Source organism: Microcaecilia unicolor, chromosome 8, assembly GCF_901765095.1.
Source record: "Microcaecilia unicolor chromosome 8, aMicUni1.1, whole genome shotgun sequence".
Classification (NCBI taxonomy): Eukaryota; Metazoa; Chordata; class Amphibia; order Gymnophiona; family Siphonopidae; genus Microcaecilia; species Microcaecilia unicolor.
Window position 1 is genome coordinate 89,670,385 of NC_044038.1, and position 18,623 is coordinate 89,689,007.

General features: G+C 44.7%; 1 protein-coding gene across 1 annotated transcript in view; it reads left to right on the forward strand.

Annotated features, from left to right (window-relative positions):
* LOC115476241 (neural cell adhesion molecule 2-like) overlaps positions 1-18,623 on the forward strand; it is a 132,954-nt gene that overhangs the window by 82,138 nt on the left and 32,193 nt on the right. The window contains exons 5-7 of the mRNA XM_030212512.1: positions 3,659-3,796; positions 8,243-8,424; positions 11,839-11,935. Of these exons, the coding sequence (XP_030068372.1) occupies positions 3,659-3,796; positions 8,243-8,424; positions 11,839-11,935 (417 nt within the window). The remainder of the gene's footprint in view (positions 1-3,658; positions 3,797-8,242; positions 8,425-11,838; positions 11,936-18,623) is intronic.

The following is an 18,623-nucleotide window of genomic DNA, read 5'->3' on the forward strand; positions in this document are numbered from 1 at the left end:
CCCTCGCCCCGCACAGTCGCACCGCTCTCGCCAGGCACCTGTCCTCTGCCGCCGCCTCGTAGGAGTTCCTGAAAGAGGTCCAACAGGGGTTGCTGCTGAGCTCTGGAAGCCGCCAACGACTCCTCCATAAGTTTATGTGCCATTTCTTGCTGCTTTTGGAATTGATGTGTCATAAAGGCGAACATCTCCTTCGGATCCATCCCGACTACCTTGACCTTCCCCCTACAAGGAAAAAAAGGAGAGGAAAACACCAAGTGTGGCCTTTTCACAACACTCTTACTTCTCACTCCAACCCCTCCCAGCTCCCGATATGCTCACCAGAAGCTGGAGGTTTTTCCGCCTGCGGGTTTAAGCTCCCCAGCTCTCTCGTCTGGCTCGATCCTCCGCCCTCCTCTTCGGCTTACTGGAACCAGGGCTCGACCGATCCCACCACTGCCACCATTTGTCAGCTAGCACCCCTCCGTGCTGTCCGCTCTCCCTTGGACACCTCTCCGTGCTGTCCTTCTTCGCCCGCCCAATTGGGGCTAATCCTCCTCCTCCTCCTATTGCTGCAAGCTCCGGCTTGTCAGTATTCCACCACAGATCATGCTTCGTCTGCTAAGTTCACTCTAGCCGGCCGCCAGCCAATTAGTTCCAGGCCGGCCGGCCTACCGGACCGGATATTTCTCTTTGTGAAGCACAGAGAAATCAATTCTGTCCCCTGGGCTGTCCCTTAGGAAGAGGACTGTCTCTACTTTGAGCAGACCCAGTATTCTCAGTTTTAGATAAGTCACAAAGTTTACTTACTCCCTGACTCCTCTCCAGCCCGGGGGATGAAGCCAAATGCTTCTCTACTAGTCCTGTTCTGGGCACAGGCACCTTCAATCTATTTCCCTACCCTCCCCCTGTAGCATTCTAATTCAAAGTCCCACTCGCCAATTCAAATGTTCTTCAGTTCAAAGCTTTCCCTCTACTATATGAATCCACTCCTTGGGCTAGCAATTCCTACTTGCTAACCCTAGGGACCCACCTCCCTCATTTGTCAGCACTGCTTCCTGACAACCACCCACTCAGGTCTGGAATTCATACAGTTTTCCCCAGGACTTACTTTTCTTTAGCCCCCCTCCTGCTGCGAGCAAAAGCTGTTAAGTCCATCTCCTCCGGCTCCTCCCCCTCTTCTCCTGCTTGCCAGTCCATATGCTCGTTCCCCCCCTCCCCCTTCAGGTGTGCCTCATTCCCCTCCTCAGACTTCATTTCCCAATCAGCCTCCTCCCCCCCGCTTCTCTGGGAAGGAAAGTCCTCCCCCTCCTGTTTCCTGCTTAACTCAGGCTTCTGGGACTTGTAGTCTCTGTAGTCACCCTCTCTCCTCTTGAGCTTCCTATATGGAAGGAGGGCCCCTCTTCTCCCTTTCCCCTTCTGAGTATCTACCCATTCCTCACAATATGCAGAACAATCTCTTGGTAAGTGTCCATGTTCTCTGCATGCCCAGGAATCCCACTGTTCTTTCTTTTCCCTGCAGTACTTGCTGGCTCCACTGTCCCCCTGTCTCCTTTCCCTTGCAGTGCCCCACCCCCAACTGACATCATAGGGGCTTTCCCCGGCCAAATGGCTGTCTGCTTGTTTCTCCACCCCTCTAATCTGTTCTCTGCTTTCGGACAATTTTTGCTATTGAAAAATGTAAGCAGAGTGCTCCTCCCAGAAGTCACCCTCACATGACAGCTCCAGACCTGCCATAAAACTTTACACGTTAAAGGCAGGTGCTCCTTTCTGTGCGTCACATGAAGATATCTATGCATTGCATGGAATGATCATTTTAATACTAATGAGCTCATTGTAATACATTTGAATTGGATTATTGCTATCGGCTATAGCAAACTGTTAAAGCCACGTAGAACCCCTCTGTGCATTAGACGTTAAATAATGTTTGCTTTAGACTGGCTCCAACTAGTCTAAAGCAAATGTTGCAAGCACGGTAAGCTTTGTACATCGGGCTTTTAGAGTCAGGAATGACCTCAGTTCTCTTACTCCCCTGTCTGGTGAAGCAGGGCATTTTCTCATCTGATCTTTCATTTTCTAGCTTGAATCTGATGTGACACTTTCTGTCTGCTCCTTGGCAAAAAAAAATGTGGTTACTGGATACAGAAGGGGTTGCAGGAGCAGCTGCAGATGTCACTGTAGATGTGATTGCAGAAGTGGTTGCAGATGCAATTGCAGAAATGGTTGCAGATGTAGTTGCAGGTGTGGTTACAGAAGTGGATGCAGATGTGATTGTAGCAGCAGTTGCAGATGTGGTTACAGGTGCAATTGTAGAAGCAGTTGCAGAAGTTGTAGACGTGGTTGCAGATGTGGTTACAGAACTGGTAAATGCAGACAAACCACAGATGTGGAAAAACACCAGAATCCCATGGAGAAGCATGCAACAAGGAAGCAGGAGTGGGAAAAGGATCCAGGCATTTCAAACACAATCCAAGGCACACGTAGTATGAAATTGAAACTCTTATTGGTGATTCTTAATGATGACTCGACACGGCACCGTGTTTCGGCACACAGTGCTGGCGTTTGAGCACATTGAGCACAGTATCGCCATGCAGAGACTGCTGAGGTCTTTATTCTCCACTTTGAATTGGTAATAGGAATAAAGTAAAAAAGAATTGAAACCACACTGCATGTTTATGAAGTTAGTGTGCTTTCAGCTTATTATTGACGTTATAGTTTAGATTTTTGCTGAAGTTTTGTCCAGTATTTTTGTATCTACACTAGTGGTGTAGCCATATATGGGCCAGTTTGGGCTCAAGCCCACCCAAAATTTCATCTCCCTTAGTGTGGCTGCTGGGGATCCCCAAGCCTGTCCAGCCGAAGACCTCCCCCTGCCAATCAAACTTACTTCTTGGGCAGCCACCAGCACTGTCCCCAAGGTGCTGCTGCCGGCTGCACGCCCCTCCCCTGTATCATGCTCAGTTTTCACATATGCATGAAACTGAGCATACGTGGAGGCCAGCAGCTGGAAGCAGCGGCTTAGAGACAGTGTTGGCGGCCATCCAAGAAGTAAGCATGTTTGGCAGGGAGGAGGTCTTCAGCTGGTGGGGCTTGAGGATCCCTACCAGCACAGATATTTAATTTACTTTTGGGGGGGGGGGGGGAAGCACCGCAAGGGGAGCAGAAGTTAGCTGGGGGGAGTGGACATGAAATTTTTGGTCCACCCACTTTGATCTTGGGCCCGCCTTAAATCAGCTGTCTGGCTATGCTACTGGCTACACCCCTGATTTACAGAACCATAGGTACTTTGTCTTCATGGGCCTACAAGAACATTTTCAAAGGGAAAATCCTTGTAAATGCGAGGCCAACCAAATCCCTGTGCACAGTGTGCCAACTCTGGCCAACCCTTACCACACCCTTGTCTAGAACCAGTATAAGTACCCATACTGGTAAAGAGGGGATGGGGGGAATTTTCAGCTCCTAATTTTATCTGGGTACTATAGCTACCTGCATAAAATCTTTTAAAATCTCTCCTCTGTATTGCCAAATCTTGACATTATTATTATTATTATTATAGTTATTATCAACTTAAAATTGAATATCCACCATATCTTTCTTTACTCAGAGCTGCTTGCATAAAAAGAACAATATTTGTAAATGAGACCTGAAGTCCAGCTGACATTGTTTCTCCTCTGTGTTCTAGATCGTATCTCAGTTGTAAGGAACAAACAGTTGAGTATCCAGAATGTCCAGGATTCAGACGCTGGGATTTACAGATGCAAAGCAAGTATCCTAGAAAGGAATGAAATTGCCTTTAAAGACATCACAGTCTCAGTCATAGGTATGCAACACTTCTGAATTATCTGTTTTTCCTGAAGGCTGCAGGGAACTTTATCATAAATGTGACTACACTAGAGGAAGGGTTTCTGGAAATAGGATAAACGTTGGCTAGTATGGTTGACCATTTCCCATAGTGTCTGGACCTTCCCTGGGGAAGAGCAGAGATGGAGAAGTTAAGCCCACGGCAGGATGGAGCATGCAGGTGTGACTGTGGCACAGGAACCAGGCTTGAAATAGGAACTGGTTATGGAGCAGAAACCAGGCATGAAGCAGAAACTGGGCACAAGAAGGTGGAACTCTTACATGCGCTGTTTTCTGAAAGTATTTATTATCACTGTATAGCATGCAACAAATGCATGTATAGCATGTAAATACTGTATAGCATGTATAGCATGTAAATACAGGACCAGTGATAATAAATACTTTCAGAAAACAGCTTGAGCGCATGTAAGAAAATATCATGCAAATGAGTTCTGAATAGAACAGCCAAGCTGGGAAGATTTGAGGTCCTCTTAATAAAAGTAAGAATAAATAAGTGTGATTTATAACTAGCTGCAGTTGTTTGAAGCAGAATATTTTGAACACCACGTGGTAATACAACATTAGAATTAGAAGTAGTATACCATGCCATACTTTGTATTGTTGTTCGAATATTTTTACTGCTCTAATTGCCTATTGCTCATGTTTGATCTATTCTTACTGTACACTGCCTTGAGTGAATTCCTTCAAAAAGGCGATAAATAAATCCTAATAAATAAATAGACTTCCTTCTCTCAGAGGGGTGGTTACTAACAGCAGTGTACAGAGCTGGAATCATACCCTGGCGCCTCACCCACTGTGCTGAGACCAAGGAGAGGAGACAATAGACAAGAAGCAATTTTGGCATGCCCCTCACCTCCCTCTTAACCTGGAGGCTGCTGGTTTGGGAAATATAATATTAAGACCTATACCCAAATCAGCAGGAGATGGTTTGTCGTTACCTTCTAATCTTTGCCCAGTGGCTAGTATACCTTGGATAACCAAATTGATTGAATCCTGCTTCTCAAACAATGGATTTTTGGACACTTTTCAAGGCCTACATAGTACACAATATGGTTACAGACCCATGCACAGTACAGAATCATTACTTTTAACTCTGGTTAATAATATAAAATGGTTACTAATATAAAAACATTACTGAGTCATAGAGTTCCTTCTGTTCTTTTGCAAATTGATGTTTCAGGTGCGTTTGACACAGTAGATCATATATTATTATTGGATCGCTTACATGATGTTGGTTTTACTGGGGCTGTTTTGAATTGGTTTAGATAGTTTCAACAAAATAGAGGGGCCCTTTAATGAAGCAGCGGTAAGCCCAACACGGGCTTACCGCTCGCTAAAAGGGAGGTTTTGCCAGGCTACTGCAGCAGCCCGACACTAGTTCTCTCCCCCAGCGCATGCCATTTCCGGCACTGCAAAAATATTTCAATTTTTGTAGTGCCGGTGTGTACCCAGTGGTAATCGGGCAGTGCCACACACTGCCCGGTTAGCAACGGGTTAATGCAGGAGCCCTTACCGCCACCTCAATGGGTGGCAGTGGCATAGCCACAGGTGGGCCTGGGTGGGCCAGGGCCCACCCACTTAGGGCTTAGGCCCACCCAACAGTAGTACACATTTAGCGCTAGCTGGTGGGGATCCCAAGCTCTGCCAGCTGAAGACTTCCCCCTGATGGTAACAAAAATGCTGCTCTCCACGATACTAGTACCGGCGACTTCTCAGTTTTCAGCACATGCCTGCTGCAGATTGCCAAGGTGGAGCGAAGCATTTTTCCACCAGCTGAGATATTTTTTTGGTGGAGGGTAGGGGGAAGAACACTTGGTGCCCACCCACTTTTTGCCTAGGCCCACCCAAAACCTGCTGTCTGGCTACGCCTCTGATGGGTGGTGGTAAGTGCTCCCCCTGAAATGGCTAAGTGGCAAGTTAGTCATTTGCTGCACGGCCATTTCTTTAAGAAAAGGGAAACCTACCTTTTACCCACTGCAGTAAAAGGGGGCCTCAGCGCATGTCAAAGATACTTTTGCTGCAGCTTCGTAAAAGGACCCCAGAAGGTATAAAGTAAAAAAAGAGGGTAATTTTTCAGAATGCTAGTCTTCCTATTTTGGAGTCCCTCAGGAGCCTCTGTTGTCTCCAATATTGTTTAATATTTTCATGAGTAAACTGCGTTCATTATTAGAGTCTTCTGCATTTTATATTTCATCTTATGCAGATGACATCGTTACTCTAGTACCTTTAGTATTAGGTTTTGAGGATAGTTGTAAGTTGATTTTAGATTGTATAGAAAGGACCCACTATTGTGCTACTGATAATCTATTGAAATTAAATACAACTAAAACAAAATTGTTGTATTTCACTTCAAGTCTATCTGAAGGTCCCAAAAATATTATTTTATCAACAGGGGAACAATTGAATTTTGAGTCCTCAAGTAGAGTTTGGGGAATTACATTAGATTCTCATTTAATAATAAAATGCCAAGTGGGAAGTTTGAATAAAAAATCTATTTCAAGCTACATCAATTAAGAGCTATCCGACAATTATTTTTTTCTTATAATTTTCAAGTTTTAGTTCAAGTGATAGTTTTATTACACTTGGACTACTGTAGTATTTTATATGCAGAAATTCACAGTAAATTATTGAATACACTGCAACTAATGCAGAATATGGCTGTAAAACTGATTTATGGTGTCAAAAACATATGATTGAGTTACACCATTCAATTAATATCTATACCTTCCTTCAGATCTTCATCTCAATTCTGTTCCTCATTAAGCTTAGCTGTTACTTAAAAGATTTCATGAAAATTCATTCAGTTACCAATCTAGTAGCTTATGGAACACCATTCCGGTATATATACGGACAATGACTAATTATTTGTTGTTCCGCAAATCATTGAAGACCTATTTGTTCAACAAATATTTTGAGTGATTTTTGATACGTCTTAATTATTAGTTTAATTTTGTGACCCACTTTGATTCTTATGCAGAAATAGGCGGGATACAAATGCAGGAATAGTATGGTATGGTAACCTTTGACAGCTTTGTGTGTGTGGATCACAAACAGGAAGACTAGAAAATACAAGGAATTCCATAAAACAAATACAGTATCATTAATTCATTATTTTAAAACCACACATATTTCAAATAATATACGGCTTCTTTTCAATTTTTTCAATTTTAAAGAAGTCTTTATTAAAATAGAGACAATATAAATACCAAAGAAAACACAATTACAGCAACAGATGCAAGCAATAAGAAACAGCAAAAAAGTATCATAAACCCCTAAAACATATTAAATAGTACACTGAAGAGGAACTTCTATATTTTATAACAATTTTCATGAAAATAAAATACCCCCCCCCCCAAAAAAAAAAAAAAACCATCCCATACTCTCATAAACTACTGTACCTAAAAAGAACAATGTGAAATAAAAGGCTCCCAGATCACCTCCCACTTAAAGTTTTACAACTAACAGCTCTTAATCTTTCCATTTCACAAATATACCACAACTTATTCAACCACTTAATCAAAGAAGGGACCTGAGGAGTCTTCCAACTTCTAGCTAGTGTAACTCTAGCAGCTGACATAGCATGGCAAACAAGCAGTGACTGAGATGTGGTAAGACCTAGAGGCTTACCTGGAAATAGAAAATATTCAGGTGACCACCTAATAGGTCTTGAAAGCCAACACTGGAGTCTATACTGAATTGCTTTCCAAAAAGCTTGCACCTTTACACAAGACCACCATATATGCCCCATAGTACCCCTCTGACCACAACCCCTCCAACATAAAGGCGATAGCATAGGAAATATATGATGCAAACGAGCTTCTTTCACTAAACTGTACTAACGGTTCCTGCACGGCAAATGCAAGGCAGCCCATTTGAATTGAATGGCTGCGTTGCATTTGCCGCACCAGGAATCAGTATTGCGGTTTAGTAAAAGAGGCCCATAGTTTTTAAGGCTTTCCAAAATGCTATACAGTATAGATAGTCATAGATAAGCCATTCTAAGCTTTAACTTTGGCAAAAGGTAATGAAAACAAATTCTTATATTTCATCTTTTTAAAACTCCGAATTTTCTGTTCATTTTTGGGCATTCCTTTGGCTTTATTTTTATGTAGATTATATTATTATCTGTGGATTATATTATTTTGATGCATCTCTCATCTCATTATGAATGTCATTATTGTAATCCGTCCAGAACAGTAGATGGTGCTGGTTATAAATGTTATAAATAAATAAAATATTTGAAACTTGATTAACTACCTCTCAATTCTTACATCAAAGCAGTATATATAACTTTTCAAATTAGAACAAGGAACCATTCTGTAACTTGGATTCATGGACTTTGATCTGATCACCATTGAACTGGATAGAAAAAGTGACTCTCTTCTGTCTTCACAAACCCTTTCAGATGTTCCGAAGATCTTTTTTGATGACAGGGAACCACTGTCCACTTGGCCTGGGCATCCCATCAAGCACAGTATCAAGGTGCAAGCGAATCCCCCTGCCACTGTTTCCATGAGTCAGAATGGGGTGCCTGTTCAAATAAGGGAGGCAGCCAGAAACACAACAACACAGATTTTTACTTTCACAGTAAGTTCCATCATGTGCCCTACCTCATTCATTCTTTCTGCCATGGGAAAACCAAAGCAAATACCAGCTGTACACTTCTTTATGTTTAATACTGATTTTATATGAGGGTATAGGTAGGCATTGACTGAAATGCTTGTATAGATTAGTTTACAAAATGTTTCCCGAGACCGGCATTGAATATCTGATTTATTTTTAGCTGGTTTGAACATAATCAGCTAAATCGATATTCAGACTTAGTCTGTCATGTTCAAACCAGCCAAAAATATTCCATAAATTCACACAACCCATGAAAATCAGCAGATAGCCAGTTATATCGCCTGATTTACCTGGCTATCTGCTAGCTGCTACTCGACAATATTCATTGGGAGATAGCTGGCTATCCCCTGCTAAATATCACTAGGCAGCTGGTTAGGATCATTTAACCACCCAGTTGCCAATCCTGGCTGATTAAGGGGCCCTTTAATCAAGCTACGGGAAAAAGGGCCCTGTGCTGGAATCGGGGGCCATTTTTCCTATGCGCCAGGGCCCTTTATACCGCAGTGAGTAAAAAGACCCCAGACACACATGGCCATGCGTTAAGAGAAGTCTTACTGCATGGCCATGCGACAGGGAACCCTTACAGCCACCCACTGAGGTGATGATAAGGGTTCCCGCGGTAACTGGGAGCACAGCGATGCCCGATTACCACTGGGTTACAGCCACACAAGCCATTTCCAGGGGGGTTTCTTTTTCCTCCAGAAATAGAGCATGCTCAGAGCAGGACTACCACCGGCATCCACTTTGGGCTGGCGGTAGTCCCGAAAGAGCAAGCGATAAGCCCACATTGGGCTTTCCACTGCTCTATAAAAGGGCCCATCAATGCTTTGAATATCGGGGGGCTGGGGTACATGTTCATACCTAACTTCTATCAGTAAAGCATGTAACTGATCATATTCTATAACCGGCTTACATGAGTTCTACGTTCACCCCTGACAAACCCATGGCCTTCCCACATCCACACCCCCATGCAGTTCTGCATTATGGATTTTGTGCACACCATTTGTAGAATACTAAGGGCAGTTATGTGTGTAACTGCAAATTAGTTCCAAGTAGCACCAATTATAGCCAATTATTGGTTCTTAAAGCCAATTAGCTGATAATTTAACAATTAAGTTATGTGTGTAACTGCTACTAGAAATTGCATATGCATCTTTGCACACTAATCCCCAAATTCTGTATAGGTTGCCTAAAGTTAGGTGCAATTTTGGGCATGGATGGCAGATACGCACATAAAGTAATTGGCTAAAATGGTGATAGTGATCAATAATTGGCTTTAACAAGTGCTAATTGGCACTAATTACTGGTTATGTGCATATCTGCTCTGCACACCTACTATAACCTTCATGCCTAATTCATCTCGCATGCAGCTCCAAAGGGGGCGTGGCCAAGTGAGGGTCATGGGTGTTCCCAGGAATTAGGTGCGGAATTATAGAATACTTCCATTTCCAAGCTTAACTGAGGGGTTCTTTTATCCAAGCTGCAGCCCTGTTTACCTCAGCAGGTAAAAAAAGACTGAAAATAGCCATGGCCATGCGGTAAGATTGCTCTTACCGCATGGCCATGGGGGGGAACACTTACTGCCAAGGGATCCTGTGCTAACCTGGCGGTAACCTGGTAGCATGTGGCGCTGCTCGATTTCCGCTGGGTTAGCGCCATGCTAAGAAATACAGGCTGATTTTTCTCTAGTGCAGGAAATGGGGTGCAATGGGGTTGGAACTACTGTCGGTGCCTGCTCCAGATTAGCGTGTGGTAAGTCCGCATTTGGCTTGCCGCCACTTTGTAAAAGGGCCCCTGACAGTAGTTAGGTGAGAGCATGTACCAAAAGTTAGGTGAAAAAAAATGACTTACGCTAGTATTCTATAAAGATTGTTTCGCACGCAACTGTCTTTATAGAATTTGCGCTTAGCGTGCATCATCCAGTGCCCAACTTTGACAGCCCTATTTATAATCCCCCCTAAGTGTCAAATTGTGTGGGAAAGTTTATAGAATTAGGAGGTATATGTATAAGCAGCTGAATATCCACATTAAATAATTTCCACCTGACCGTTTAGTGAGTTCAATAGCCTGATGTTATTCATAATTGGGCTGATATTCAGCCCACAACAGTCAGCAGCTAGCAAGCTGCTTCCAGCTGTGGGCTGAAATAACCCTGGATATTCAGTGGCAGAGCATGCACGGCTCTTGGTGTTGAATATCTGGGTATGACCACTGCCCCAGAAGTTAACGGGGCACCAGCCACTACTCATACCGATGCTCAGTTATCTCGTTGCTTTGCTGTAAGTGCCCCCACGTTAACTCTGCCTTAGCCATTTAGCATGTGTTAAGTATAATATACTACCTGACTAACATGTCCACACCCACTCTCTGCCCATAGGATGCCCCCAGATTAAAATTCAGAAAAATGCAGTAACATGTGGTGTAACACGTGGTAACAGACACTACTGCACAACCCCTTAACCAGTTTGTGTGCAGCCTCTTACTGCACACAAATCACGCGTTAACCCCTGGATTCTATATAGTGCACCTAGAGATCTGCACCAGGCAGATTCTATAACAAAGTGTGTAACTTAATTGGCTTAACCTAATTAGCATTGTAACAGCACTTAACAAGCACTAATTGTCAATAATTAGAATTTACGTGCACAGCTCAATAAGCGCATTCTGTAACACACTGCACCTAACTTCTAATACACGCAGACAAAAAGGGGCATGGTTATGGGCAGGGAAATGGGCATTTCTTGGGCATTCCAAAATTTATGTGCGAATTTATATAATATGGCCCTCTGTGCCTAAATCTACATGCAGAGATTTACGCCATGTTTTTATTGGTGTAGATGGAGGCATGTAGTTTTAGGCGCTGGGGATATCAACTAAGCGTATTCTATATACTGCACCTAAATCTAGGTGCCAGTTATTCAATATGCTTAGGCGGAAAAGATTTCCACGTGGATTTTTTAGGCGCCATATATAGAATCCTCCCTAAGTGCTTAACACCATTTAGTAAAAGTGTCCCTACTTTACTTTTTTCTGTAGTTTTAGGCAGTGTGGACCAGAAACATAACCCCTCTCTTCCTCTGTTCTGTAACTCTCCCTCCCCCATCTTTTTCTGTACCCTGATGCCCTCATTCCCGACTCTCTGACCTTCCAAGGCAGGGTAGGAACTAGCAGTGGCACAGATAGAGGAATACAGTCTTTAAAATAATATTCCATGTGTCACCTCTGAAGAAGGGACTTCTGTTTTCTTGAGAGCTTACATGCAGCAGCACCTCTGGATAATTCATAGGTTAGTTCAGTAAGCAAACAGCTGTTATAAAACATACCCCTTGTGCTGAGATTGGTCTTAACTTGGTACGATTTTTGTGTTCTTTCTTTTAGTTCACCCCAAAATCAAAAGAGGATTTCATGCCACTCTTGGTTCAGGCAAGCAATGAAATTGGCACAAGAACAAGAGAAATTCTTGTTAGAGAAGCAGGTAAATTATTTTTTATTACATTTGTACCCTGCACTTTCCCACTCATGGCAGGCTCAATGTGGCTTACATGGGGCAATGGAGGGTTAAGTGACTTGCCCAGAGTCACAAGGAGCTGCCTGTGCCTGAAGTGGGAATCAAACTCAGTTCCTCAGGACCAAAGTCCACCACCCTAACCACTAGGCCACTCCTCCACTCCTTATAATCAGGGCTTCTATTCTTTGGTGTTTATAAATGGTACATTTAAAATTCTGTAGTGAGATTAAGTTTTCAGAACAGTTCTGTGTTTATGGGTCACCCTATTTGGGGGGCTCTTTTACAAAGACATGCTAGCGTTTTTAGCACAAGCTAATGATTACCACACATTAAGTGCTAGAGATGCCCATAGGAATGTGTGGGCATCTCTAGCATTTACTGCAAGCTTATATTTAGTGCACACTAAAAACGCTAGCACGCATTTGTAGAAACATACAAATCATGATGGCAGATAAAGGCCAAATGGCCCATCCAGTCTGCCCATCCTCTGTAACCCCTAACTCTTCCTTTTCCTAAGGGCTCTCACATGCTTATCCCATGTTTTCTTAATCTCTGACACAGTCCGTGACTCCATGACCTCCACCGGAAGGCAATTCCACACTTCCACCACCCTTTCTGTGAAATAATACTTTCTTAGATTCTTCCTAAGCCTATTCCCTGTTAACTTCATCGTATGCCCCCTCATTCCAGAGTTTTCCTTCAATTGAAAAAGGCTCACTTCCTGTACATGAATGCCCTTGAGATATTAAATGTCTCTATCATATCTCCTCCCTCCTTCCTCTCTTCCAGCGTATACATGTTGAGGTTCCTAAGCCTGACCCTTTATTTTTTGTGTTCAAGACCGCTTACCAATTTTGTAGCTGCCCTCTGGACCGAATCCATCCTGTTTATATTTTTCCATAGGTGAGGTCTCTAGAACTGCACACAGTACTCTAAATGGGGCCTCACCAGAGATTTATACAAGCGCACTATCACGTCTTTTTTCCTTCTGGTCATCCCTCTCTTTATGCACCCAAGCATCCTTCTAGCTTTGACCGTCGCTTTCTCTACCTGTTTGGAAGTTTTAAGGTCATCAGACACAATCACCCCCAGGCCCTCTCTTCCTTCGTACACAGAAGCACTTCACCCCCTATATTGTACCATTCCCTCGGATTCTTGTGACCGAAGTGCATGACCTTTAGTTGCCAAATATTGGACCATTCCTCCAGCTTTGCTAGGTCATTCCTCATGTCATTCACATCCTCCAGGGTGTCCACCCTGTTGCAGAGTTTGGTATCATCCGCAAAGAGACAAACCTTACCAGACAGCTCTTCCGCAATATCACTCACAAAGACATTAAAAAGAGCTGGCCCAAGGGCCGATCCCTGCTGTACTCCATTGGTAACATCCCTTTCTTCAGAGCAAGCTCCATTTACCACTACCCTCTGTCTCCTTCCATTCAACCAATTTTTAACCCAATCAGTTACTCTAGTATCCTTGGTGGTCCAGCGGGGTCGTTGGGGGCAGGAGCATAGAGCCCCGCTCCTGCCCCTTGCAGTGCTGGCCCGATATTCAGATTCGGCACTATCATGGCTAAGTGGCCTTATTTAGGACAACTCTTGAGGAAATATTCAGTGCTACTGAATATCTCCAGTTAGGTGGTGGGAAGCTATTTATCAGGCAGGAGCCTCCCCTGCCCGCTTAAATAGCTTTGAATATCGGCACGTAGTGACTCCAGTTAGGTGGTGGGAAGCTATTTATCAGGCAGGAGCCTCCCCTGCCCGCTTAAATAGCTTTGAATATCGGCACGTAGTGAAATTTAAAGTTGAGGTATATTTTCTTTAAAATTTTCTTGATAAAAGGTTTTCTATACCAATAGAAACTAGACTTGTGGATGGCGAGATGAGATCTTCCCCAGGTTAATATGGATTTAAGGATGAATATTATAGTCTGGCTTTTCTTAAGAACAATTTTCCTTGTTTCATGCTCCCTATATTGTTCTAATTGCATTCCCCACCCTTATTCTGGGCTTAGTGGAGGGTAGTAGACACTGAATTGTTTTTTCTTATTTTCTTATTTTTATGTGTCTATTTTCCACATAAATAGAAAGTACTCAATGAATATAACCATGAATAGGAGTTTTTTGAGGATACAAAATTGAGGGAGCAATTGTATAACTTGGCATCAAGATGACGGCATCTACTCTTAGAATACTAGCGCAAAGCCGAGTTGGTGTGCTGAAATTTAGGCATGCCCACTTAGAACAACAGGTCAATGGCTGGCATCAGTTGTCACACCTAAGTGCATCATGGAAAATGAGTAACTGATAGCAACATAGTAACATTCTCCCTGATGTTCAGCACTATTTAACTGGCCAGAACAGCTGCTGACTAGTTAAATAGTGCTTAATTGGCTATCTGCTGATCTTCAGCACGGGATAACCGGCTATCCCCTTCCTGAATATCCGCTATCTACCAATTTTTTAAATGAGTTCTCAGGCCATATTTGGTCACATGAAATTGTAGAATATCTTTGGCCGGTTTCAAGATAACCGGCTAAGTCTGACTTAGCTGGTTGTCTTGAAACCGGCCAAAAATAAACCGGATATTCAATGCCGGTCACCGGAAACAGCCCGGCATTGAATATCCGGTTTATTTTTAGCTGGTTTCAAGATAACCAGCTGTCGATATTCAGACTTAGCTGACTAAAAAATTAGTAAGCGATCTCCGTCATAAAACATATAGGGACAGGCTTAGGAACCTCAACATGTAAATGCTGGAAGAGAAGTGAGAGAGAGGGGATATGATAGAGACATTTAAATATCTCAGTGGCGTCAATATACAGGAGGTGAGCCTTTTTCAAATGAAGGAAAACTCTGGAATGAGAGGGCATATGATGAAGTTAAGAGGAAATAGACTTAGGAGGAATGTAAGAAAATGCTCTTTCACCAAAAGGGTGGTGGATGCATGGAATAACCTCCCGCTGGAGGTTGGGGAGACAAGGACTGTGTCAGAATTTAAGAAAGTGTGGGACAGGCATGTGGGATCCCTTAGGAAAGGAAGAGTTAGTGGTTACTGAGGATGGACAGACTGGATGGGCCATTTGAATCTTTTCTGCCGTCATGTTTCTATGTTTCTATTCTGGCTCATAGCTGTCCGCAGGAGTTAGTAATGTGCAGGAGCGGTCTTTAGCTATTACAGTGATTGCAAGCAGCTCATAAGACTCTTCCAGCCGCTGTAATTGCTAAAGACTCCTGCCTGGAGCAGACTGACCATTTGGGCAACTGGGCAGTGCCCAAGGGCCCAGCGCAGTTGAGGGGCCCATAACTCCTCCCCACATGTTCAACATCCCTCCGTTCCCAGGTCCGGCACTCCCCCTCTCTCACCCTTCTGCTTACCTCAAAAGTCCCTTTCTCCGTACAAGGCCCTGGCTGTCTGCCGCTGACCAGAACCTCTCTGCCGCAGACCACCCTTTTCTGACATAACTTCCTGCTTCCGCAAGGGTGGGCCGTGCCAGAGAGGTTCTGGTTAGCAGCAGACAGCAGGGACCTGTACAGAGAAATGGACTTTTGAGGTAAACGTGAGGGGAAAGAGCCAGATCCAGGGTCAGGGAGGAGAAAGATGTTGACCTCAGGAGGGGGGAGAGATGTTGAACTTGGGGAGTGGAGAGAGGAGGCAGAAATGGTGCATCGAGGGGAGAGAGAAAGAATTAGAGGGAGAGATATTGCATCTGGGGGAAGAGAGAGGGGGGAAAAGATGTTGAATCTGGAGAGGGGGAGAGATTTTGGACCCCAGGGCAGAGAAGGAAGGATAAGTAACCCAGGGGCAGGGGGACCCAGGACCCTTTTATTACCTGAGAGCCCAGATCCCTGTCAGTCTGCCTCTGCCTTCTGCACATTACTCTCTGCATTATTAAGCTAAGTACTTCATTTTGTTTATAATCTTTTGACTTATAAGATGCTCTACATAATTCAGCAAATTTATACCGAGTTTATATTTCTCCGAGGACAAGCAGGCTGCTTGTTCTCACTGATGGGTGATGTCCACGGCAGCCCGAGGTCCGGAAATCTTCCTAGCAACAAAGTTTGCTAGAGTCTTCGAGCGTGCGAGCGCGCCACTGTGCACTGTGCATGCGCAGCCATCTTCCCGCCCGTCGCGTGAGAACCCCACTTCAGTCAAGTCCCATCTTCTTCCAGTTCAGAAACTAGAATTCATAGGTCTCTGCTGGACTCACGGAGGGCTCATGCCTATCTCCCCGAGGCGAGGGCAGACAATCTGCTGTCCCTAGTTTCCTTGGCCAGAGCATCTCAGCGGATCACAGCTCGGCAGATGTTGAGACTTCTAGGCCATATGGCCTCCATGTGACTCCCATAGCCCGTTTTCACATGAGATCAGCTCAATGGACCCTAGCTTCCCAGTGGTATCAAGCTGCAGGGAATCTGGAGGATGCGATCCAGCGGTCTACCAGTTTTCACAATTCCCTGCGTTGGTGGGCGATTCGATCCAATTTAACTTTGGGGCGTCCTTTTCAAATTCCTCAGCCTCAAAAAGTGCTGACAATGGATGCATCCCTCCTGGGGTGGGGAGCCCATGTCGATGGGCTTCACACTCAAGGAGCTTGGTCCCTCCAGGAATCAGGTCTTCAGATCAATCTCCTGGAGTTGCGAGTGGTCTGGAACGCTCTAAAAGCTTTCAGAGATCGGCTGTCCAATCAAATTGTTCAAATTCAGACAGACAATCAGGTTGCCATGTACTACATCAACAAGCAGGGGGGCACCGGATCTCGTCCCCTGTGTCAGGAAGCCGTCCAGATGTGGCTTTGGGCTCACTAGTACGGTATGTTTCTCCAAGCCACGTATCTGGCAGGAGTAAACAACAGTCTGGCCGACAGGTTGAGCAGGATAATGCAACCTCACGAGTGGTCTCTCGAGAGTGGTACGCAAGATCTTCCAAGCGTGGGGTACCCCCTTGGTGGATCTCTTTGCCACTCGGATCAATCACAAGGTCCTTCAGTTCTGTTCCAGACTTCAGGCCCATGGCAGGCTAGCGTCGGATGCTTTTCTCCTTCATTGGGGGAGAGGCCTCCTGTATGCATATCCTCCCATACCTTTGGTGGGGAAGACTTTGCTGAAACTCAAGCAAGACCGCGGAACCATGATTCTCATCGCTCCCTTCTGGCCGCGTCAGATTTGGTTCTCTCTTCTTCTGGAGTTGTCTTCCGAAGAACCGTGGAGATTGGAGTGTTTTCCAACCCTCATCACTCAGAACGAGGGGGCGCTTCTGCATCCCAAACTCCAGTCTCTGGCTCTCACGGCCTGGATGTTGAGAGCATAGACTTCGCTTCCTTGGGTCTTTCTGAGGGTGTCTCCCGAGTCTTGCTTGCTTCCAGGAAAGATTCCACGAAGAGGTGTTACTCTTTTAAATGGAGGAGATTTGCCATCTGGTTTGACAGCCAGGCCCTAGATCCTCGCTCTTGTCCTACACAGACCTTCTGCATTTGTCAGAGTCTGGTCTTAAGACCAACTCAGTAAAAGTTCATCTTAGTGCTATTAGTGATTATCATTATCGTGTGGAAGGTAAGCCTATCTCTGGACAGCCTTTAGTTGTTCGCTTCATGAGAGGTTTGCTTTTGTCAAAGCCCCCTGTCAAGCCTCCTACAGTGTCATGGGATCTCAACATCGTTCTCACCCAGCTGATGAAGCCTCCTTTTGAGCCACTGAATTCCTGCCATCTGAAGTATTTGACCTGGAAGGTAATTTTCTTGGTGGCTATTACTTCAGCTCGTAGAGTCAGTGAGCTCCAAGCCTTGGTAGCTCATACTCCATATACTAAATTTCATCATAACAGAGTAGTCCTCCGCACCCACCTTAAGTTCTTGCCGAAGGTGGTGTCGGAGTTCCATCTGAACCAGTCAATTGTCTTGCCAACATTTTTTCCCCGTCCTCATACCCGCCCTGCTGAACGCCCCTTCAGACAGTCCGCCCAAATGTTTGTTTCTTTAGACCCTAACAGAAGGGGAGTTGCTGTCGGGAAACGCACCATTTCAAATTGGCTAGCAGATTGCACCTCCTTCACTTATGCCCAAGGTGGGCTGACTCTTGAGGGTCATGTCACGGCTCATAGTGTTAGAGCCATGGCAGCGTCAGTGGCCCACTTGAAGTCAGCCACTATTGAAGAGATTTGCAAGGCTGCGACTTGGTGATCAGTCCACACATTCACAATCTCATTACTGCCTTCAGAAGGATACCCGATGCGACAGTTGGTTTGGGCAGTCGTTGCAGAATCTGTTTGGGGTTTAGAATCCAAGTCCACCCCCCCCCCCCCCCCAGGCCCATTTTTATTCTGTTCCAGGCTGCACTCTCAGTTAGTGTTTCTTCGTAGGTCAATTTTTATTATGTCCTCGCCGTTGTGAGGCCCAATTGACCCTGTTTGTTGTTTTGAGTGAGCCTGGGGGCTAGGGATACCCCATCAGTGAGAACAAGCAGCCTGCTTGTCCTCGGAGAAAGCGAAGTTACTTACCTGTAGCAGGTATTCTCCGAGGACAGCAGGCTGATTGTTCTCACCAACCCGCCCACCTCCCCTTTGGAGTTGTTCCTTTCTTTGGTTTGCTTTATGACTGAAGTGGGGTTCTCGCGCGATGGGCGGGAATGTCCTGTTTCTACTGTTTTTCTGTTGGT